General features: G+C 37.9%; 1 protein-coding gene across 3 annotated transcripts in view; it reads right to left on the minus strand.

Annotated features, from left to right (window-relative positions):
• The window catches only part of pcnx1 (pecanex 1), a 36,163-nt gene extending 13,345 nt beyond the window's left edge, over nucleotides 1-22,818 (minus strand). For 2 of the 3 annotated variants that reach the window (XM_042737320.1, XM_042737319.1), the window contains exons 1-16: nucleotides 22,546-22,818; nucleotides 19,805-20,019; nucleotides 17,854-17,959; nucleotides 15,833-15,866; nucleotides 15,156-15,218; nucleotides 11,874-13,475; nucleotides 9,286-9,415; nucleotides 5,968-6,161; nucleotides 4,878-4,971; nucleotides 4,414-4,471; nucleotides 3,943-4,190; nucleotides 3,699-3,852; nucleotides 3,584-3,616; nucleotides 2,188-2,359; nucleotides 1,868-1,978; nucleotides 96-187 (exon numbers count right to left, since the gene is read on the minus strand). In XM_042737320.1, coding sequence (XP_042593254.1) covers nucleotides 96-187; nucleotides 1,868-1,978; nucleotides 2,188-2,359; nucleotides 3,584-3,616; nucleotides 3,699-3,852; nucleotides 3,943-4,190; nucleotides 4,414-4,471; nucleotides 4,878-4,971; nucleotides 5,968-6,161; nucleotides 9,286-9,415; nucleotides 11,874-13,475; nucleotides 15,156-15,218; nucleotides 15,833-15,866; nucleotides 17,854-17,959; nucleotides 19,805-20,019; nucleotides 22,546-22,698 — 3,459 coding nt within the window. In that variant the 5' untranslated portion in view covers nucleotides 22,699-22,818. The remainder of the gene's footprint in view (nucleotides 1-95; nucleotides 188-1,867; nucleotides 1,979-2,187; nucleotides 2,360-3,583; nucleotides 3,617-3,698; nucleotides 3,853-3,942; nucleotides 4,191-4,413; nucleotides 4,472-4,877; nucleotides 4,972-5,967; nucleotides 6,162-9,285; nucleotides 9,416-11,873; nucleotides 13,476-15,155; nucleotides 15,219-15,832; nucleotides 15,867-17,853; nucleotides 17,960-19,804; nucleotides 20,020-22,545) is intronic. The other variant, XM_042737321.1, reaches the window with a different exon arrangement.
• Between the last annotated feature and the right edge of the window lie 836 nt (nucleotides 22,819-23,654).

Here is a 23,654-nt window from a genome sequence, read left to right on the forward strand (position 1 = left end):
TATTTAATGTGGTCAACCCAGAACAATCCAGCATCCATACAAATACAACTGAAATCCAGAAAGAACTCATAAAGAAATGTAGAGTGATTCATCACCTTTAGGGCGCCATAGCAGAACCCATAGAGCATCGCTATGGTGATGATGCTGCGCACAACACTATAGAGCGCTGAAAGCAGACTGGTGCATGCTGGGAGTGAAGATAGAGATAACAATGAGTGTCTGAAACACCAATCTTTACAATCACAACAGTTTTGTAGTTTATTAAAGAAATAGTAAACCCGTAAGACCTTTCGTTCATCTTTGGAACACAAATTAAGATATTTTTGATGAAATCCGAGAGCTCTCTGTGACATCAGTGGTTCAAATGTAACTTTATGAAGCTACCTGAATACTTTTTGTGCACAACAAAAACAAAAATAACAACTTTATTCAAAGATTTCTTTTTTTCCGGGTCAGTCTGCCGCCATTCACAAGAGTACCACGAGGCATGAAGATGATGAATATTTGTGTTAATTTTTTATTTTTGTTTTGTTTTTGTTGAATGAGTTTTTTCGTAGCTTCATAAAATTACAGTTGAACCACTGATGTCACATGGACTATTTTAAAGGGATACTCCACCCCAAAATGAAAATGTGTTCATTAATCACTTACCCCCATGGCGTTCCAAACCTGTAAAAGCTTTGTTCGTCTTTGGAACACAATTTAAGGTATTTTGGATGAAAACCAGGAGGCCTGTGACTGTCCCATAGACTGCCAAGTAAATAACAGTGCCAAGGTCCATAAAAGGTATGAAAGTCGTTGTCAGAACACTACATCTGCCATCAGACGTGCATTCTGGGTTATATGAAGTGACGGGAACACTTTTTCTAAGCGAAGAAAACAAAAATAATGACTTTATTCAACAATTCCTTTGTCAACAGTCTCCTCTGTGTCTCTCCATATCACCATATGCTGCGTACGCTCTTCTGTATCAGCCGCGCCGTAAGGATACAGTGTTTCTACTTGTATTTAGCTTTGATTTGAAAGCTACAGTGTACAGCATACATTGATATGGACAGACACAGAGGAGACTGCTGACAAAGGAATTGTTGAATAAAGTTGTTATTTTTGTTTTCTTCGCTTACAAAAAGTGTTCCCGTCACTTCATATAACCCAGATTGCACGTCTGATGGCAGATGGAGTATTCTGAAGACGACTTTTATACCTTTCCTGGACCTTGACACTGTTATTTACTTGGCAGTCTATGGGACAGTCACAGGCCTCTCGGTTTTCATCCAAAATATCTTAAATTGTGTTCCGAAGATGAACAACGCTTTTACGGGTCTGGAACGACATGGGGGTAAAGTGACTAATGACAAAATTTTCATTTCCGTGTGGAGTATCCCTTTAACAATGTCCTTACTACCTTTTGGTGTCTTGACCGTGTTAGTTCCCATGCTGCCTATGGAGGGTCAGAGAGCTCTCGGATTTCATAAAAAATATCTTAAATTGCGTTCTGAAGATGAATGAAGGTCTTACAGATTTAGAACAACATGAGGGTAAGTAATTAATGACTGAATTTTCATTTTTGGGTGAACTATCCCTTTAACTGAAATATATGTAAATAAAAAGAAATAGTAGAAACATTGGTAACATTTTACAATAAGGTTCTATTTGTCAACTTTAAGGCAAAAAAAATAAAAATTACTTAAAAGCATTCATTAATCTTAGTTAATGTTAGTTTCAATATTTATTAATACATTATTGAAATCAAAAGTCATTAATAGTAATAATAATTTGTTAAAATTCAAAAAATCATTTCAGAAACAATCACAATGCATATTCTTATTTTTCCCAGATCTAATGTAAAAGTGTGCATATGTTTTACCATTTCCTCCGAAGACATGAATGTCAAGTTGCTCAAGCAGGTACATGACGAAAGTGTTAATCTGGGGGAGCAGCCCAATGAAGAAGATGATGGGAAAGCACAGGGTGAAAACTGGAGAGAAAGAGAGAGAGATAATGCTTGAGTGCTTAAGCCTCATCACATCAGATGGATTTTTTCTGTGCTCTGCTCTGGAATATCTTTCCACTTTTATAGGAATGCTGAGAAAAATCGTACAGCATGCTGATTTCAATAAAAGAGCAAAATAATAACTGCTACATATTCATCTGGGAATTTATGTCTTCATATGTATCAGCGCTCACCAACGAGGAGATCGCGCGCCTGAGACAGCAGGATGGAGCTGGTGAGCTTGACTCCATACAGAGACACTGCAGTGGAGCTGCTGTTTATACTCCCATAGTGCAACAGCCAGATCAGCCCACAGCACAGACAGAAATACACAGGCCTGCTGTAAGCGATGATTCGATTATGACCCTAAACAAACACGCACAGAAGGGAGAGAAAAACATTGCATCTGAACTAAGACCCCCAATCTGTCATTTAACTTTAAATGTTTTTTTTAATATTCAACAAAAAGTGATGCATTTTCTGCAATTAATCGCAATTTATCATGTTAGGTGCTATTAATTAAATAACATGTATAATCATGAATAGGAATAAGGGCTGGGGGCAATATGACTGAAATGTTTTTGAAAGAAGTCTATTTTGCTCATCAAGGCTGCATTGATTTGGTCTACAACAAACAGAAAAAACAATAATACTGTGAAATATTACTACAATTTAAAATGTAACTTTTTTTTCTATTTTAATATATTTTAAAAGGTAACTTAATTTTGTGTGACGGCAAAGCCTACTCTCCAGCACCCACTACTCCAGTCTTCAAAGTTACATGATCCTTCAGAAATCATTCTAATATGATGATTTGGTGCTCAAGAATCATTCTTATCATTTTCAGTGTGGAAAAGGGCTGTGCTTGGATACCAACATTATACAAAACTAGAGGTGCGTCGATCCGATATTCAGTATCGGTATCTCTCCGATATTGGCATTTTCTGCCGGATCGGGGTATCGTTCAGATGAGACCGATCCAAATCCGATATTGTGCGTATACTATTATGTTATTGTTAAGCCCCAAGAAAGGCACAAAAACATTATAAAGCAACATAAGAGTTTCTGTGCACTATATTTTAAGTCTTCTGAAGCTGTTCCATAGTTTAATGTGAGGTTCAGGTGAATATTTAAGCTGTTAAATTCAGGTTCTATACATTTAAAAAAATAATAATAATAATTTTACTATATATATATATATATATATTTTTTTTTTATTAGTTTTCATGAATGTATTTTACAACAAAACAAAGAGCAATGTGTAACGTTTTACCAGATTTAGTGCCACACAGGTCATCACACAATGAGGTATAGAAATTCTACACTTAGGGTATCGTCCGATACACAGAATTTCTGGTATCAGATGGAGATCGGTTCTTAAAAAATGGTATCGAGCCACCCCTATATAAAACATCATCTTTTGTGTTCAGCAGCTTACAACTTAAGGGTGATTAAATGATGACAGAACTTTCATTTTTTTGTGTACCATCCCTTTAATCACCGAAATTAATAATTTTTCCAGCACTAATTTACATGCTTTTAGCTTATTGTAATTAAGTGTGTTATTGTATTTTAATGTGTTTTACTCACATGTCGGGGTGATGAAGAGTCGGGCTGGACACTCTGATTGAAGAACAGAAAGACAAATTTTCATTAAAAACGTTTCGTTAAATTGGTGTGTATTTGAAAAACGTGCGATTCTCACCTTCAGCAATGAGTACTGGCAACTGGCAATAACGAGACAGAACTGAAAGACCCAAATGTCAGTGAAGAACCCATTAACTAGCAGCACAGAACCTAGGAAGGCCACAAGAACCGCCAGAGCCACTGAGAGCACATTCTCCAGAACCTCTCGGTTCTTACAAACACACATAAACACATGCAGCATTCATCAGTATATGAGATGAGACACATCAGTAATTCACATTAATGTGCGTGTTTGTGTGTACCTGTCGAAGAGGGCAAGTAGTGTGAGTCTGTCAAAGTGCATCCCGACCCACAGGTACGGCAACAGCCACAGTCGGTAGTACTGCTTGGTTTTGTGTGGATGCGTTTGTGAGTGTGTATGATTATGTGTGGAGTCCTGCGAGCGGTGCGGCGCCTCCTGCAGGTCAGGACTCCCGTCCACATCGTGCTGTTCCAACAGCTCTGGGTCCATGGATAGCAAACGATTCAGACGCATCTGAGGAAAGGAGAACTAAGCCAGGGTGAGTTTACACACACACACACACACACACACACACACACACACACACACTGAGCTCATTGTCTCAACTGTGCTGCTTCTCACACAAGCACTATTGTACACAATTCATAATCTCATACTGTATGTCAGTGTATTTTCTCATAATCTGTGGCTGCATAAAGTTTGCATAAAGAAAACATTCAGTGTGTGTGTGTGTGTGTTCAGTAGCACTCACCAGGTCATGAGGGTAAAAACGAACTGAGGTAGAACTGGAGAGGTGGGAGTCTGTTTCCCTGCAGAGAGAAAGACTTTGTTAGTTCTGGGATATTCAACAAAGGAGTATGGGTTCTGGTTGTTCTGTACACTGTGCTGTAGTATAGTAAACTAAAACTCAATCTAAAACCATTCAGAAAACCTTTTACTTGAAATAAATTTTTTTACTTAGCTAGTCACCAAAGCAACGTGTCATTTTCATTTAGTTCAACTTGATATACTAAAATGACTAAACTGAAATATTAATACAAACTATATAGACATATTTAAAACACTAATGGAAATGACAAAACACACTATTACTACAACTTTACCTAATACTTAAATGAAAATGTAAAATTTAAAAATAAAAATGTTGGGAAAAAATATCTAAATATTAATACTAATTATTTTAGTATAACAATAACAACACTGGCTGTAACTCACCAAAGGTTGTTGGAGGCTCGTCTGGTTGCAGGTTCAAAGTTCACCAGGGAAATGTCACATCCTCCGACCTCATAGAGAGGTGGGGTCAGCTTCCCTGAGTCACACAAACACAAGGGTCAGGGGTCACATATCAGACATCACACTGGGTCAATATTAATGTGGCACTTAAGCCTTTTGCCACAGACAGGACACTGACCCCCAATACAAGAGTTAAAAAATTAACTCTTTACAGCCTGCAACAACATTCATTTTTATGGTTTCCATTCTGTGATCTGATCACAAGTGAAAAAAAAAAAACACTAAATGCAGGACAGGTCTAAATTGTGTCCAAAACATTTAGTAATCTGACCAAATAAAACCGAATTCAGAAACACTTGTTAAAACTTAAGCCCATTTATACAAGTGCGTGAGTTTATGGAATGAATCTTCAATTAGACCAAAGTTAATACCAGTTTTAAACAAAACCCAAAGTATCCTTTGTCTAGAGATTTTTTTTTTTTTACATTTTAGCCACATAAGCTCATAAAACCCACTATATCTTGGTTTTGTTGTCTTTGCCTATTCAAAAACAAGAGATATTTAAAGACCTATAGATGCATTATAGATCACGGGAGGAAATAAGCAAGCATGTTCCCCGATCGGAAGCAAACCTTAACCGCAGCAGTGGGCATGCATCAATACCTCTAGACCACCAGGGAAGAGTTTGACTGACCAAAGAAAGACCATGTCACATGTACATGCATGCAAAATCTGATACAAGATCCTGATGTTACCAGTGTAATCAGTGTGATCCCAAACACACAAATACATGCAGAAAGATCAGTAAACCGATGAATAACTATTAAGTCCCACAGCCAATACAACTTGTCAATATGATGAAAACCTACAGATGCACACTGACTGAATATTCACGCACTGACTGAATATGACATGCAAATGGAATGTGATAAGAAACAACATGCAGGTGTGACAAATAGTCTGACAGACAGTGTGCAAATGCGAGACACACAGGATGCAAAATAAATATAACAGGCAGGTGTGACGATAACAATATGATGTGACAGACAGCAGGCAATTTTACAGTGCATACCAAAGTCATCCTGCAGGCTGGCCACGCCCACAGTAGACGCCTTATCCGGACAGCCCTCCAGCTGCGCACTTCCATTCCTGACCAGCAGGGAGGCGCTAGTGCTCAATACCGTCACCTGAGACGATGTACGGGATGGCTGACCTCTGACCTGTGACCCTGAAGCTTGAGATACCTGACTCAGAGCTTCCTGCAGACTGGAGGAGCAGAAATATGCATGATTCGGAATTAGTGACTGACTACCTGAGACGATGTACGGATATATATACAGGGATATATATTTTGAATGTGGGACACAGGCACACACAGGTGCTGGTCATATAATTAGAATATCACCAAAAAGTTGATTTGATTTATTTCACTAATTCCATTCAAAAAGTGAAACTTGTATATTATATTCATTCATTACACAGAGACTGATATATTTCAAATGTTTATTTATTTTAATTATTTTGATGTTTATAACTGACAACTAAGGAAAATCCCAAATTCAGTATCTCAGAAAATTAGAATATTGTGAAAAGTTTCAATATTCAAGACACCTGGTGCCACACTCTAATCAGCTAATTAACTCAAACACCTGCAAAGCCTTTAAATGGTCTCTCAGTCTAGTTCTGTAGGCTACACAGTCATGAGGAAGACTGATGACTTGACAGTTGTCCAAAATATGACCATTGACACCTTGCACAAGGAGGGCAAGACAGAAAAGGTCATTGCAAAAGAGGCTGGCTGTTCACAGAGCTCTGTGTCCAAGCACATTAATAGAGAGGCGAAGAGAGGGAAAAGATGTGGTAGAAAAAAAGTGTACAAGCAATAGGGATAACCGCACCCTGGAGAGGATTGTGAAACAAAACCCATTCAAAAATGTTGGGGAGATTCACAAAGAGTGGACTGCAGCTGGAGTCAGTGCTTCAAGAACCACTACGCACAGACGAATGCAAGACATGGGTTTCAGCTGTCGGATTCCTTGTGTCAAGCCACTCTTGAACAACAGACAGCGTCAGAAGCGTCTCACTTCAAAAAGGACTGGACTGCTGCTGAGTGGTCCAAAGTTATTTTCTCTGATGAAAGTAAATTTTGCATTTCCTTTGGAAATCAGTGTCCCAGAGTCTGGAGGAAGAGAGGAGAGGCACACAATCCACGTTGCTTGAGGTCCAGTGTAAAGTTTCCACAGTCAGTGATGGTTTGGGGTGCCATGTCATCTGCTGCTTCAGGCAAAAGGAGCCCCAACTAAGTATTGAGTGCTGTACATGCTCATACTTTTCATTTTTACACTTTTTAGTTGGCCAAGATTTCTAAAAATCCTTTCTTCGTATTAGTCTTAAATTATATTCTAATTTTCTGAGATACTGAATTTAGGATTTTCCTTGTTGTCAGTTAATATCATCAAAATTAAAAGAAATAAACATTTGAAATATATCAGTCTGTGTGTAATGAATGAATATAATGTACAAGTTTCACTTTCTGAATGGAATTTGTGAAATAAATCAACTTTTTTTGGTGATATTCTAATTATATGACCAACACCTGTATAAATAACATTTATATATATATGATATATATATATATATTATATATATATATAATATTATATATGTGTATGTGTATATATACCAGCATATATATATATAATATATTTGTTTACATAATTTATGTGTGTGTTCTGTATGTTTAATATGTATATATATATATATATGTATATGTGTATATATGTACACATACATATATATATATATATACATATATATATACACATATATATATATATATATATACACACAACATACACACACACTATATATATATAATTATAAAGAAGGAAAAAAGTGCAAGGTCACATTTTAGAGAGAAAAACAGACAGACAGTTGCGATAGACAGAGGAAAGGGGTTCTGGAAGCATTATAAGGACTGAGAGGAAGTGTAAAATGAGAGGGTTGCTGAACGGGAAGAGAAGAGGATGAGTATTCCAATTTCATCGCCAGAAAAAGCAAGAGCGATTTTGAGGTTTGTGTGTGTGAGTGCAAACAGAACATCACCACGTAGAAACAGAGTGAGGGATAATAGATGGCTTTGTTCACAATACACAAAAATATTTTTTTATAATTTTTTTTTTAATCAAATTTTGCAAAAGCCAAAATCAGAAATGTTTATTTGTTGTTGATTAAGTGACTGGTCACTCAGGCAACCAACCGACTAGACAGTTTTGAAAACTTTGTTTGGCACATTCCTAATATCTACATAAGTTGCCATAGAAATGACATAAGCATCAGCAAAACAAGTGAAATAAGAGAGTTGCTGACTGTCACTTTGGAAAGAGATGATGGAAAACTGCTGAACTCATCAGTGCAACATAAGCATTAGAGGCATCACTGTGTTTACACATTCATTTGGATGGTGTGTGTGAAACATACACTTGCTTGCTCATTTACCATTCAATAGAAAGTAAATACCACAGTCATTTTAGTATGCTGGTTTGGTACTCAAGAAACGTTTATCATTAAAAATAGTTGTGCTGCTTAATATTTTAGGATTCTTTGATAAATAGAACAAATGTTAAAGTCTTTACTGTCGATTTTGTTCAACTAAATGCATAATTGCTGAATAAAATGATTAATTTCTTTAAAAATCTTACTGATCCTAAACTTGATCCTAATCATGATACTTCAAGAGAGACAGACATGCCCCGGTTCTGATGATGAAACAAAGCACTCAAATGCTCTCTCTTCATCTCAAGCCATCTATGATGGCAAGGATGACTGTGTCTGGGGGTTATGGAAAGATTTAGTATGTGAGAGAAGGATGCAGTGACCGTAACTCTCCAGGATACAGTAGTAGAGACAGACTCCAGAAGCAGCATGTGTAAGTGTGTGTCAGTGAGGGTGAAGTTAGACACCATGTGACGTGGTTCATCAGAACAGGATAAAATAAGTGAAAGCACATGAAAGACTAAAAAAATAGATATTGGGAAAAAACAAACTGACAACTCCTGCAAGAATAAAAATAAGACTTGAATTGCATGGAAAAGGCAACATGCAAGAATGTTGGCTTCCTGTACCAGAACACTGGTCAGAAAAAGATCAGCTTGGGCTTCTCTGAGGATGGGTTAAAGGTCCGTACAGTAGTAAGAAAAGGGCAGCAAGCAAATTAAAGATTAGATTTCATGCAATGCACCAGAGAAGCGTGAAAATTACAGTTAAAGGTGTATAAGCAAAAGAGAAAGGATGTGAAATGTGCTGAAGAGAATAATTAAGTGGACATCAGCACAGGTGAGTCAAAGCTGGTGTTCTGCAGCCAGCCAATCGCTCCCCGGGTGAGTCGTACCTGAGCGGGGATCCGATGAGAGAGGTGGGGGGTGTGGAGTTACTTCCTGCATTGTGCCGTCTACGCACTGCTTGTCGACGAAACGTACTACGCTCTCGCCGAAATGTGACTGTGTCATCGTTCCCTGGGGCTGCTATAAGAAGAGAAAGGCAGGAGGGAGTCTATCAGTAGGGGAACCACCAAAAATGAGCTTTTATTGAGTTGGAATTGTGCAATTATGCATTGATGAATGGAGTAGAAGAGTGGATAATAGAATAAAAATGAAATGTAAATTATGTTTTGCTTTGTCATTTGTTATTTAATGGTATTTGGTATTGAAAATAAAAATAATCTGTAGGCTCAAGCATTAGATTTACAATATTAAAATATTTACATTAATTTATTGTGTCTAATATTTTTTAATAAATTTTTATATGTACATATACAATTATATATGTACTGTATATATATAAAAGGTATTAAAAATGCAATAATAAATGTCTGTAAAATTTAATAATCTATTACATAACATTTTAATATAAGAAAATAAATGAGTAATATTGTATACAGTATATATGTATTTAATTTTTCAATATTTAAATTTATTTGTAATTAATTGTATTTATTTACATAAATTTGTATATATTAAACATAGCAAAGTTTTGCTGAACATGGTGCAGTCATAGAAGGCAACAATTTAAAGAAACATTATTACAACTTAATGTGATTAAAAGAAAAAAGTACAATTCAAGGTAATGTGTTTCCAACTAAACTGCCAGTGATAAACGCATAGTATAAACTAAACCTGCTTTTATTATCTTCCAACATCCAGCATTGCCTAATCGCATTGACTTTGAAAGCAGTTTTAAACATGGACTTTAACTGCAGCACTCCCACTGCAGATGAACTTTGACCTCGTCTGATGACTTATCACTGAAAGTAAAACTTTATTACTACAATAAAACAGTCGAAACAATCTCATGCTGGACTAAAAGGGCTTTAAGCCAAGACAGAATGGTTTACTCCAGAACAATGCTTTTGCTATGTTCAGACCAGTTAATATTTGAGCTTTAAGAGAAGATAACAGAAACATGACAACAAACATTAGACAATTCTCCCTCAAACATGATCCAGCTACTGGTGAATCACACATCAGAGATGTACAGAGCTAAAATTCCAAACCCTCTAAATATTAGCACAAATACAGAAGAAAAGATATCATACACACAGCACACCCATCGCTATATATACACACACAGATTATGTGTTTCCAAACACGATTTGTGTAACATTTTGTGTTTAAATCTGAAATTGAGGGGCCAAAATTTTTTATCATTACTGAATCCACATTCACACTGCAATTCACTTTCACACAAGCAAATGTTGCACAAAGTCTGCATGATCACTGTGGACCAGAGGAAAGAACAAACCCTGCAGATCTTCCATATATAGGCTCTACAGGCTGTCAGAGTAAGACTTCAGTAATTCTTTAGGGGTTTGTGGGTCACAGCTGCACTGGCAAAACACACTACATGTACACATCTACTAGCTTCTGGACAAAGCTTGTTTATCTGATCAGCTACATTCTGCTGAAAAACATCCATCTGACCTGCTGCAGACCTCAGATGTCTAGCACTTCAGAATGATCTCAGGAGGAAATCACTACTTATAGGGATATTTCACCCAGAAATTAATATGCGGTCATCATTTAATCACCCTTATTTCATTCCAAACCTCCATGATTTTCTTTCTTTTCATGTTGGGTGGAATGTTGTATGCTCTTTGCCATACATTGAAAGTGAATGATGACCAATGGCTTTCAAGACAAATATCTTTGTGTGAGCAACAACAAAAGTCTTTGAATGTGCGCATATTCACCAATCACCATTAGTTACAAATCGCGATGTGCTATTGACTTTTTGCATTACTGATGTTAAACCTGCCATGCCACATCTTGTCATACCATATTTATGCAAACATCAAGGAGATTTGAAAGAGAATAATAACATGGTGACATGAAATGCAAATTATCCTTGGATATATTTAATTTATTTTCCCTGTAATTTTAAATCAAAATGTCATAACTCAATCTTCCATTGAAACATCTCTGGACTCTCTGGTGTCGGACTTCTCCAATCATTCAGTCCACTTTAACATCGCCCCTCATTACAACCCAACTGCAAGCTTGCATTCAGATCTGCCACCATCCAATCAACAACCAATGGATTGAACCAAGTCCCCATCCTACAATTTTTTATTTTTTGATAATCCATTTTACTCAAATGTATATCACACCATGAATGAAATGATCTGAGTTAACTTCTGTGACAATAAGACTTCGAATGCAAGTCTGTTCCTGACACAAAGCTTTCTTATAGCTTGAGTATTTTATAAAGCTTTTTATCATTTTTGGACTTTGACAGCCCCAGTTCACCATTCTTTTAAAATGTATGGAAAAGAGCAGCGTTAACATCCTGATAAGCTTCTCTTTGCGGTTCATGGAATGACATGAGGGTGAGCAAATAATGACAGAATTATTTATTGCTTTAATCATCTCCCAGCACTTAGCGAATAAGTGCATGTACAAACTCTCATTACTGTGTGCTCACCTCGAGATCCTGTGGTTGCGTCTTGTGTGTGACTAAGAGAAATAGGGCAGGGCAGACTGTTTCTCGACCGGGTCACTGACTCAATCTGAGAGGCTCTTCCCAGCAGGGATGCCGCATCCAACACCTCCCCCTCTTTTGCCTCCAGGTCTGACTTGGAGGTGGTAAGGGCTCTGGAACTTGCTGGTGCCCCCAAATGGTGGGGGTCATTAAGGCAAGCAGTAGTGCTGCTGTCCAGGCTCAAGACTCGGGCGTGAGATTTGGCGCTGCCTGTACTCGGAGTGCGTCGCCAAGCTTTGCGCTTGCCCTTCTCCTTGTCTTTCTCCCGTTCCTTTTCCTTGTCCTTCTGACCGTGGGTTTGCGCATCGTTCGCTTTGGCCCGTAGAGAGGGACAGAAGTGGGGTGTGCTGGATGAGGAGTCTGTGCTAAGCTGGTGGGTGGAGTGTAGGCTGGAGGCACAACTAAGTTCGCTCTGATCACTGGAGTCTTCCTCTCCTTTCATGAACACTGCAGAGCGAGGCTTTGCCATGCCACGTCCGCAAATGTATTCCCGGTGTCTGCTGGCGTCAAAACTGCTTGCTCGCTGCTTACCGTTTCGTCGCCGGCCACTACGGCTGGCGGCAGATGAGGAGGCAGCCCGGTGAACGAGATTGGCTGTTTTGGGCCGCATTTCGTCTAGTTCTGCCTCCTGGTGCTGGTGGGACAGACCAGCAGAGACATCTACACTAGTCCTTGATGCCGCCTCCACAGTTCCCTCCCCCTGTTGGCCCTCTGAGTTCGCAGGTTTGGGAGCATCGCCAGTGGGCAATTTGGTAGCAAGTTCATTGGCGTGGGGGTTTTTATTAGCCTCCCCCGAGGCCACATTAGAGTTACTCGGGTCGGCATGTCCCGCATTTACCTTCTCGTCCCCAGACAGCGACAGCAGGCTCTCTACGTGCGTGGAGCTGGTCTGCTCGCTGTGCAGGCTACTCAAAGTACTGTTGGTATCCCGGTCTGTCCCATTGCAGTAGCTCTCAGTGGAGCCGCTACTGCGTGTACTTAAACTCCGCAAACTTTCGGCACTCTGTCCACCTTTTCTTTCCCGACCCCCCTGTACACCCTCCGACTGGTACAACCCAGATCCCCCTTCCCCAGCACACTCTCCTTCCCCTGTCTCTCGGGAGATGGACCGTGATATCCTGCGGGGTTCCTTTGGATGATATCTGTGACACTCTGTTCCTGAAGTGCTGGGAGTCCCAGAGTCTGGCTGCTCGGAGCTCTCTGTCGCCCTCTGTGACCTGGAGGCCTCCATTTCACAGACAGGATCCAGTCCTCCCCGACGGGGTGGAGGGTACAGGCTGAACTCGGGTAGAGAAGGATCTGGAAAAGCAGATCCCGCAGAACTTGAGGTGCGAGGCAATCTCCGAGGTCGAGATGACTCTTTCCGGAAAGACTGTGAGTGGGTGGAAAGATGGGCAGTAATTTCGGTGTCACAAGAGGACAGGGACTGACTAAAAGGGTGAGGGGTGGAGCCATAAAGGTCCTGAGCCAATGAGGTTGATGGCTGCATGGAGGCAAAAGAATCATTGGAGATGAGGCAGAACATCTTTTGGTCTGACATCAAACCTAGAAGGCAGGAGACATATTTAAAAAAAAAAAAAAAAAGTGTAAGAAAATTACATCGAATTGGAGTCAAGATTGGCACTATGTGCATAATGGACAACCCAGGTCTTACTGCAAACAATTTATGGGACCGTGTTATGTTATAAAAATCTACTGATTTGCTCTTCATTTTGACTCTCCTTTTTTCACTTAAGTCAATTATAATGTGTTTACATTAGCTCAAAGCAAGAGCAGGGGAGTGGGCACTTTCAATTCATTCCTATCGGAGTCAAGCAAAACGCTTGTGTGATTGATTGCAGGACTGACAGCAGATCAGAGAAATTAGTGAAAGAGTTGAAGAGTACAGAAATGTCAACTTCACAAATATCAAGTGAAAATTATAGTAAGGTGCAGGTATTGACATTTGTAACAAACATAAAAAAAATGTTCAGATTGTGCAGGAGTTTCTGCTGGATTTAGTGTGTAAATCATATTGTTTACATATTGCAGACTTTCCAGTTGTTATATACAAGTTAAATATTGCAGTTTAGAATTTCATTGTGAATGAAGACTTGCTGGGTTAACAATCTTTAGTTTAAGGATTCAGAAGCAAAGCTTGCATCTTTCCAAATGTAATTGTGTGCATATATAATGATTATATCAGTGGTTTACTAAAAAAAAAATTTTACATACTCATTACATACACAATCCAAAGTTGCAGTGTTGTAGCGTTTTGAGTGGCACTGAGGTCAGTTTTTCCTCTGCAATGTTCACACATTGCTAGGCAGTGCAGGCCTTATGATAAAGTTAATCAATAACCAAACAGCCACTTTTCAATCATTGGATCAATGATGATCTAGCATTACAGGTCCAACATTAAAAAATCAGCCCTGAGACCCCATTTTGCTCCATTTTGCTTTTTTTGAATCCAACACTTCAGGGTCAGGTTCAAGTAAAAATGTAGTTATGTACATCCATAATAAAAACACAGTTATTTAAGCATTAATGCAGTGTTAAGAACCGATACAGTCCTCTGCCAAAATCAGTTACAACTCCATTACCAAGAATCCATTCTGCACACTATCCAAAAACCACTGCCCATAAGGTCTTTTGATTATGTGCTTTAGAAACTCTGAGCCCAGTGTGCAGTGCTAATGTTACCTCTCTGTGTCATCTTATTATTCACAAAAGGCTTTTATACTGATCACAAACTGTAGGTTTGGAGAGACATCCATTTTCATCTTAGAGCAGTTCCAGCTCTATATTACAGGTTTTCAGCTTTTATGAAACACTTTAGAGTTGAATAAAACTGCCATCAGTAAGAATACAAGCCTAACCGACCAACTCTCTGTTCTGCTGAAGACACAAAGATGTTTTATTGCATGTATGACTCTGAGAAGCTTTCCCAAACCACCAAAGCACATTGTGAGCCAGTTTAGAAAAGAAAAAAAAAACTTAAATTGCACATTTTCATTGCCATTAGAAAGTGAACGGAAAAACTGATTCCTGATGGTATTATCTTTGAAATCTATCCTATAAGAAAAGATTTGACATACATCAGTGTCTGTCTGGACAGTACATGGAAAAAACAACTTCAAACAGATTTAGAATGACATAAGGGCGAGTAAATAATGACAGAATTAGGTGAAAAGAGACTAATTTGCATTGCATTATTCTATTGCTGATGTTAATTAAGATTCACACCTTGGTCTTGACTGCAACTCTGAGCCAAACTGATGTCATCAGGAGCCTTTCCAACACCTGCCCCTGCAAACAGACAGAGAGAGAGAGAGAGACAGAGAAGGTCAAGTTTTATAACTTATTCATTAATCTAATACATCCGCCCTCTCACTCTCTCTCTCTCCCGCTTAGTTTTGCAACTTTATTCAAACACATCCCTGACCTGGCCTGTGCCTGCAGTACTGCAGGTCTTCTGACATATCGCTGCTGTCTGCAGAAAACCTCTTCTCTTTGATCCTAAACACTTCTATTTATAGCTACACTAAACCTGGTTCACAACACAGTGTCCTCTGAGTTTTTAACAACTCAAAAATAAGTCATACATCTTCAAGTGAACACTTTAGAACACCCTGTAATGTTCTTGCTGCTGTCATTTTAGACTACAGGGTTACTATATATATGTGTATATATATATATATATATGTATATATGTAAATATATATATATATATATATATATATATGTATATATATATATATATACACACACACACACACACACACAAAATCAATAATGATTGATCAAGAGACAGGAGATTCTTGAGTAAATAATGACAGAATTTTAAATTTTCAACTATTCCCTTTTTTCGGTTACTAGATACTAATACTGTCAGAAGATTAAAAACAAAATTTATGTCTCACGTTTGGTTGTGACTGAGCCTCCATGGGATGTTATCTGTAGGGAGAGAGAGATGGATAAGATCAATGAAACCGCTCTGATGAGTCATTTACATGAGATTATGACGTTTGTAACTTCCCATCACTGTTACTAATTTTGTAGACTTGCACAAAATCACATCACAGTCATTTAATCACATGATATAACTAATTGACATGACGTTAAGCTTGAGATTCTGCTCTATGATTTCAGGATTCAACAAACAGCTTCTGACCCAACACACAGACAGACAGTCTGGGACAAGCAGTACAATAAGCCAGAACATAACACCCCTGAGGTTTCACCAATTAAACTGCAGCGAAAGGCAGAGATTCTGACTGAAGGGTTGCTTTCAAACAGACAAAGACTCTAAACCAGGACAGCTTTATTTAGCTAATAACACCAATAGATAATAACACTAATATTCACAAATGTTACCACATCAGTGCTATATACAATATATATATATATATATATATATATATATATATATATATATATATATATATATATATATATATATATATATATATATATATATATATATATATAAAAATACTGCATTTAAATTACAGAAAAATCAATAAAAATTATTTACTTTAAATTAAATTACAGTAATTAATTACATAGTATATTACACCTAACTCTGGTTACAATGAACATAATACAGTTTGTAATAAATGTTCTCATTGGTAATTTTAGATGTCCTGTAACATAAGGTTAAAAAAAATTCAAGGTAACTATTAGTTGTCGACCAATATATCGGCCGATATTTGGCATTTTTCAAATATCGGCATCGGCCGATACGTTTTTCTGCTTGGCTGATGTGTTCAAGGCGTGACTTTTATTTTGACGGCGCTGAGAACGGCAGCACCTGAGCACACAATGCTCACATTCTCCCTCTTGTTTACTGTCGTTGTTAACAGTTATGTCTAATATGAATAGAAGTCTGTCTAATAATCAGAGAGAACGGTTAATCAAAGGAATTAATGTATACAAAAAGCATTATGATGGCTTTTATATTATTAGTAATAGAAAGGCAAACATTAAAATACTTTCTCATTTGCCATCAGCATTAAGCAAATACACATTTATATAATTTAAACAAATCTTTGAATGACTAATGAACATTTAATTTCACAAACCTTGCAAACTTCAAGCTGTGAGATCTTGTGAAGTGTGTATTTTTATCCAGCATGATCGCATGTTCTCTGTGTGACGGTCGGTCCGTGTGAATTGAATGCTTCAAACTTTAAACTTGTAATTTCTAATTATGCTGCTCTTTATGTATTTGCCCACCATCATATTCTATACAAATGAGTGTTACCCTGGTTTATTTGAAAAATATGATTCCCAATGCACACAAACTTACCAGAATACTGAGTGCCCTGTTGGTTACAGTGTTTACTTCTTTTTTAATTATTTTTTATTAAATATTTATTTATTTGTGAAAAATTCTTTGTCATCTAATGTATAAGTATGTTTATTTTACACATTTATTTTTTTAATCCAGTGTCAAATGATTGCAAATTTCTTAAATATTAAAAAAAAAAAAAAAAAAAAAAAAAAAAAAAAAATATATATATATATATATATATATATATATATATATCGGCTATCAGCCCCCCTGCTGTCCAAGATATCGGCATCAGCTGTCAAAAAACAATATTGGTCGACCACTAGTAACTATCACAGAGGTCTTTTTCATAATCACAAAACAATTATTTCAGTCTCATTTTTATCTAGTTAAAGCAAATAAGTATTATTTTTACATTAGAAATTATGATAACATTTGTAGCTTGTCCTCATCTGTTAACGTGAGTGTTGTGACTTCAAAAAACATTTTTGGCTGTGGTGGCACTGGCAAACTGCAGTGGAAATGAATTTCTGTGAACTATATAACATCTCAGGAAACTGATTAATTAATCAAATCAGGTGATAAAGTGCTTCAAATAATAATAAAAAAAAGCAATGCACACAAAAAAGCAAACACACACAAACACACCTGATGGTTAGAGTCCATTCCTACGTAAGAGTTCCGTGAACTGCAGTCGACCGGTGGCGTCTCCTCCCGTGCAAAATCAGACATCTCTATTCCACCCCCTGGATCCCTGCACGCACACACACACAAAAGGTTAGTTACCTAGCAACTCTAACAGAGGAACAGCCCCAAGGGTTCAAGAGAGTTAACAATGTCATTTATGACCAAACTTGCACAGCAGCTCAGGCACCGGCAGAGAGGAGATCATTTCTAGCATCTCTCTATCTAATGTCTGTCACCCATTAGGCAGAGATCCACCCCTCCTCCCTTCTCTTTTTGGGAGATTATACTATTTTTAATATTTTTAGGAGGTTTATTCTGCTTGGCCCCCCAAAGGATAAAATGTAGCGGTGAAGGGTAATCCCACAGCTAGAAACCAGCATCCATCTATTTCATTATTTTTGCCATTCCATTTGGTGCTACTAGAGGCGGTTTATTTATTTCCTTCGGGTCGTATTTGTGGGTCTGGAAAAATTTGGAACACATGAGCTCTTCATATCAAGGGCCTGAAGCAGACATATATTTTCTTAATAAGAGCTGTCTCACCATGTACAGACCTGGACAACCAAGAATGCTCCTCCAGATGTGTGTTTATAATCAATTTAAGAGGCTCTTAAATCTATTCCTCTTTTACATATACAGGTGCATCTCAATAAATTAGAATGTCGTGGAAAAGTTCATTTATTTCAATAATTCAACTCAAATTGTGAAACTCGTGTATTAAATAAATGCTTGACCGGGCAGGAAACTCACCAGACCTGAACCCCATAGAGAATCTATGGGTTATTGTCAAGAGGAAAATGAGAAACAAGAAACCAAAAAATGCAGATGAGCTGAAGGCCACTGTCAAAGAAACCTGGGCTTCCATATCACCTCAGCAGTGCCACAAACTGATCACCTCCATGCCACGCCGAATTGAGGCAGTGATTATGGTTTAATGAGCCCCTACCAAGTATTGAGTACATGTACAGTAAATGAACATACTTTTCAGAAGGCCAACAATTCACTAAAAATGTTTTTTTTTTTTTAATGTTTTTTCTAATTTATTGAGATCACAAAATCATCACAATTAAAATAACCAAAGACTTAAACTACTTCAGTCTGTGTGCAATGAATTTATTTAATACACGAGTTTCATAATTTGAGTTGAATTACTGAAATAAATGAACTTTTCCACGACATTCTAATTTATTGAGATGCACCTATAGATAAGAATGCAAGAACATAAGCTTACATGTTCTTTTCTAATGCATGAAATGTTGTCGATGCCTGTAAAGAGAAAAAATTTGCTAAAATGCTCGATTCCTGATTTGAGTTACTGTGTTTAATGTGTTCTGACTCGGTCAGCAATGCTTGCTCTTGTAGAAAATATGCAACCTAGCAATTATTTCACCTCTGAAAGTTTGCAGACTGTTTCTGACTCCTCTGAGTGAATGAACAAGAGCAGCAGCCTGTGTGTGTTGGTTTATAAGGCTCCTTTTCAGTTCTCCTGATTCACTCACTCCTGTCCCTCCTCCCTTTTTCTCTCTCTCAGTGGGTGATGAATGGATCCAGCATGACAGCAGATTAGTTCTCAGAAACATCCCTACCGCTGAGCAACAGCACTGTCCCTTTAATCAAAACTTTATTGCGCTGAACTAGAACCTTTCTGAGCAGAATCTTTCCTGTGAAGACTCAAAAGTTTTCCCAAAAAGATTAAAAAAATCATTACTTTCCTGAACCAAATCAGAATGTTTCTTGAGAAGACTTAAATCCTGAGATGATCCACAACGTGTCTTGGGATGATTATGAGACGTTTCAAAATCTAAAATGATTCAAACCCATTCCAGAGCCTTCCTAAGCTAAATCGGACCTATTTACTGTGCAGCGACTCACTACATTTTGTTATGGCTTATAAGTTAACTGTAATTCTTACCCAGGCCCATTCGAGTCGTCCTGCCGGGTGCCGGTACCCTCACATTGGCACTCTGCCCCCTGGCCCCGTCCCTCGCTCCCTTTGGCCCGCAACTCCACCACCTCCCCCTCATCCAGCGCAGTGTGCAGGCGATAATTCACTGCCTTCAGCAGCACAAACATACCTGCTATCACCCCGCAGTACATACCCACGATCACCATTGTGGGGGGCAAGGCCTACAGAGAAAGAGAGAGAGACACAGCAAAAGATTTTAAATGAGTAGAAAACAAGCAGCTATTGTGGTTTTGAGCTATTATATGTTATTTTTGTTTAAAGAAAAAAGCACTTGGTCACACTGACAATAGTGTAAAGAGATTAATGTTATAAACGATATATGTATATCTTTTATTTTTATCAAATACTGTTCTTCTGTATTTTATCAAAAAAACATATAAAAAAGAAAGAAAATCCATCACAGTTTCCACAAAAATATTAAGCAGCACACCTGTTTTCAAAATAAATGATAATAAGAAATGTTTCTTATTTTTGAAGTGGTGGCTGCTGAAAACTGAGCTTTCCTGTCAGAAATAAATTACGTTTTAAAATGTATTAACATAGAAAACAGTTGTTTACATTACTAAAAATATTTCACAATATTACAGCTTTTACTGTATAAAATGCAGCCTTGGTGACCATAAAAGACTTATTTCAAAAACACGAAAAACCTTCTTCTGAATATTTGTGTACTGTACAAACTTTAGATCTATTACTGATCTGTCATTTTTCCCCATCAAGGAATTAAAAAATGCCACTGTATTTCAAATGTTGACATTTAAGCAACACAAAGCATTGGGGGTGTGATATAAGTGAGTAAGTGACTAAGTAATATTGGGATATACTCACATTTGCCAGCCTATTAACATCCCTCTGTTGTATAAATATCATACACAAATATAGGACCGTGTTATACAGAGTTACAGGGTTATGAAAAGAGGTAACAATATTTCAGTCGCAACCAGAGGGCAGAAGCTAAAAACAGCCTGGCACTGAACAGACATCTGTGTCTCTAGCACAGCCACCCAACACCAGAACTGCCCTAAACAGCTCTCCATATCTAACACACCCAGTCCAATATTCATCAATATTCATTCACACAAAACACATATATCAGCTTATTGAGACACTGATCGCAGCACTACTGTGGGTCTTTACATCATATTGTTTAGCGGTGGTTGAAAGGTAACTGAGTATTGAAGCAGAACCTAGATGCATGGATCTGTGCAGGATGTTAAAAATGGACAGAGTGGCACCAGTCGCTAAGACATAGACCTGCCCTGATACTTCACCCACAGAACAAACATGGCTTTAAAAACAATACACATCATACAAACATAAGTATAATGTTTCATGGTTAAGAGGGATTTTTTTTTTTTTTTTTTTTTGGGCAAGAGTCGTTATAACAAAGATGAAATCTGTCATCTTCTCCTGCATTTTCTGTAATGAGTTTGGAATAAAATGTGGAATTAGCTTACATATGGTACAATGTGGCAAACAGAGTTGAGAGTACTACACTTTGGCGGCTGAAAGCATATTAAAAATGAGCTGATGATATATGTTATGAACAAAACCACAATAGGTTTGTGGGAAGTTTTTTGGGTTTTTTACTGGCACCTAAGGTTCCAAGAAAAACCTTTAACATTTAGAAGAACACAGCGAGAAATTTTTTAATTCGTAGAAAGCAAGACATTTTTGTGGTTTTGAGCTAATAGTGTTCAAAAGTTTGGGGTCAGTAAGATTCTTCACAAAAATAAAATAAATAAAAGGAATGGTTTTATTAATATATAATTGTTTCCACAACATTTGTTATTTTTCATATGTTTTTTTGGTTTCGATAATAAGAAATGTTTATTGAGTATGTTTTCAGCATTTATGAATGATTTCTGAGGGGTCATGTGACACTGAAGACAGGAGTAATGACGCCGAGAATTCAGCTCAACAATTATGGAACTATGAACCTTTATATTATAATTGTAGGGAAAAAGGTTCTGCGGATTATTAAAATTGTCTTTCAAGAAATATTCGTTGAAAGGTTCTTTTGAAAGCCAAAAATGATTCATCTGTGGCAATGCCAGTGTGTTAATGTAAGTTAAAATTTCTTTCTTCTGCGTATTTTTCCTAAACAAGGGAAGTCAAACAGTTTTGGTCAACAGCATTCTTCAAAATATCTTCATACAGATTCTGAAGGACATGAGGGTGAGCAAATTAAAACAGAATATTCACGTTAGGCTGAACTAACGTTAGTCCTTTCAAGCATACAGAGACTAAACACAGACCTAACCTCATGACAGCAGGTCTGAAAAACCCCAGTCAAAACCAAAACAAATACAGACTGAGTGAGTGATTAACCAAACAGACCGCAGACCACCATCGCAATGCAATACTACAAAACTGAGCATAACCAGAAAAGAAAAAAAAGCTTATGTTTTTTATTGACTTTTCATTTTCTGGTATTGAAATCTTTTTTTTTTAATTGATTTTTATTTGTTTTTTTTGAATGAGGAAACACCGTAAGAGAGATGAAAAGAAATAGGGAAGAGACATTTAGCCTGTGTGTACTGGAAATAGAGAGATGAGCTTGAAGAACAAGGATGATAGAGAGAGGGGGGATGGACAGATGGGTGAAGAATTAGGAAAAGACAGAGATGGGCTGATAACGACTGAAGGATGGAGACAAGAGGGAAAGCGACGGCTGCATCTCTCACCATGTAGAGCGTGAACGGGAGGCAGAGCAGCAGCAGCCACAGGTAAAGGTGAAGCGCGTTCACGAAGGTGTTCTGGTGGGGGTCGTAGTACCATCCTCCCGTCACCGACGCCCACACGCCCTGCCGCAGGATCTGGAGGGTCTGCGACCCCATATTTGCCCCCTATCCCCTCTCTAGCCGTCTCGGAGCAGGAGGTACAACGCTGGCCCGTCGAGCCCCTTCGCAGCCATCTTCTTCTCTGTGGTCCTCCAGCGCTGCGCTTCCCGTCCCATCGTGCTCTGCGCGCACACGGCACCCTATGACGGCACCTCGCGCAGAGAGTGGCGCTGCGCGTGCTTACAGATGCGCGTTATTTTGCAGCGCCACCGCGCGGGGAACGCGTGTATCGACGAACGAAAACATCTGGGGCAATACTGTGATTTTTTTTTTTTTAACACCATTTAATAAATAAACCAATCGCTCTCCAGAACCACTTAATCAGTTTGCTTGGAACACGAAAAAATATCGTGGACATATTTTAAAAGACTCTATGGTATCGTTCTGTATTTTACTGTTCGCACGGTTACTGTGCGCATCCAGGTGGAATAAATTAGGCCAGGACTGGCAGTATGTGGGTCGAACTAATTGTCACGGTTATGAATAAAGCTGAATTCTCATCAGAACATGTCTGCTGGCTATGAGTCTGTTTTAAACATAGACTGTATGTTTTAGAGCACTAAAACAGAGCGCTGTTCACATTCATGGCAATATGCGCCACACATCTGAACACAAGAGGGCGCTGCGCACTGTATCATCACTATTTGTGACCATGGACCACAAAACCAGTCATAAAAGTCAATTCTTTGAAATTGAGATGAATACGTCACATGAAAGATGAATAAATAAGTTTTGCATTGATGTATGGATTGTTAGGATGGGACAATATTTGGCTGATATACAACTATTTGAAAATGTGGAATATGAGAGTGCAAAAAAATCAAAATATTATGAAAATCGCCTTTAAAGTTGTCCAAATTAAGTTTTTAGCAATGCATATTACTAATCAAAAAATATGTTTATATTTATATCTTTACAGTAGGAAATGTACAATATATCATCATGGAACATGA

The sequence above is a fragment of the Cyprinus carpio genome, chromosome B13 (genome assembly GCF_018340385.1).
Source record: "Cyprinus carpio isolate SPL01 chromosome B13, ASM1834038v1, whole genome shotgun sequence".
NCBI lineage: Eukaryota > Metazoa > Chordata > Actinopteri > Cypriniformes > Cyprinidae > Cyprinus > Cyprinus carpio.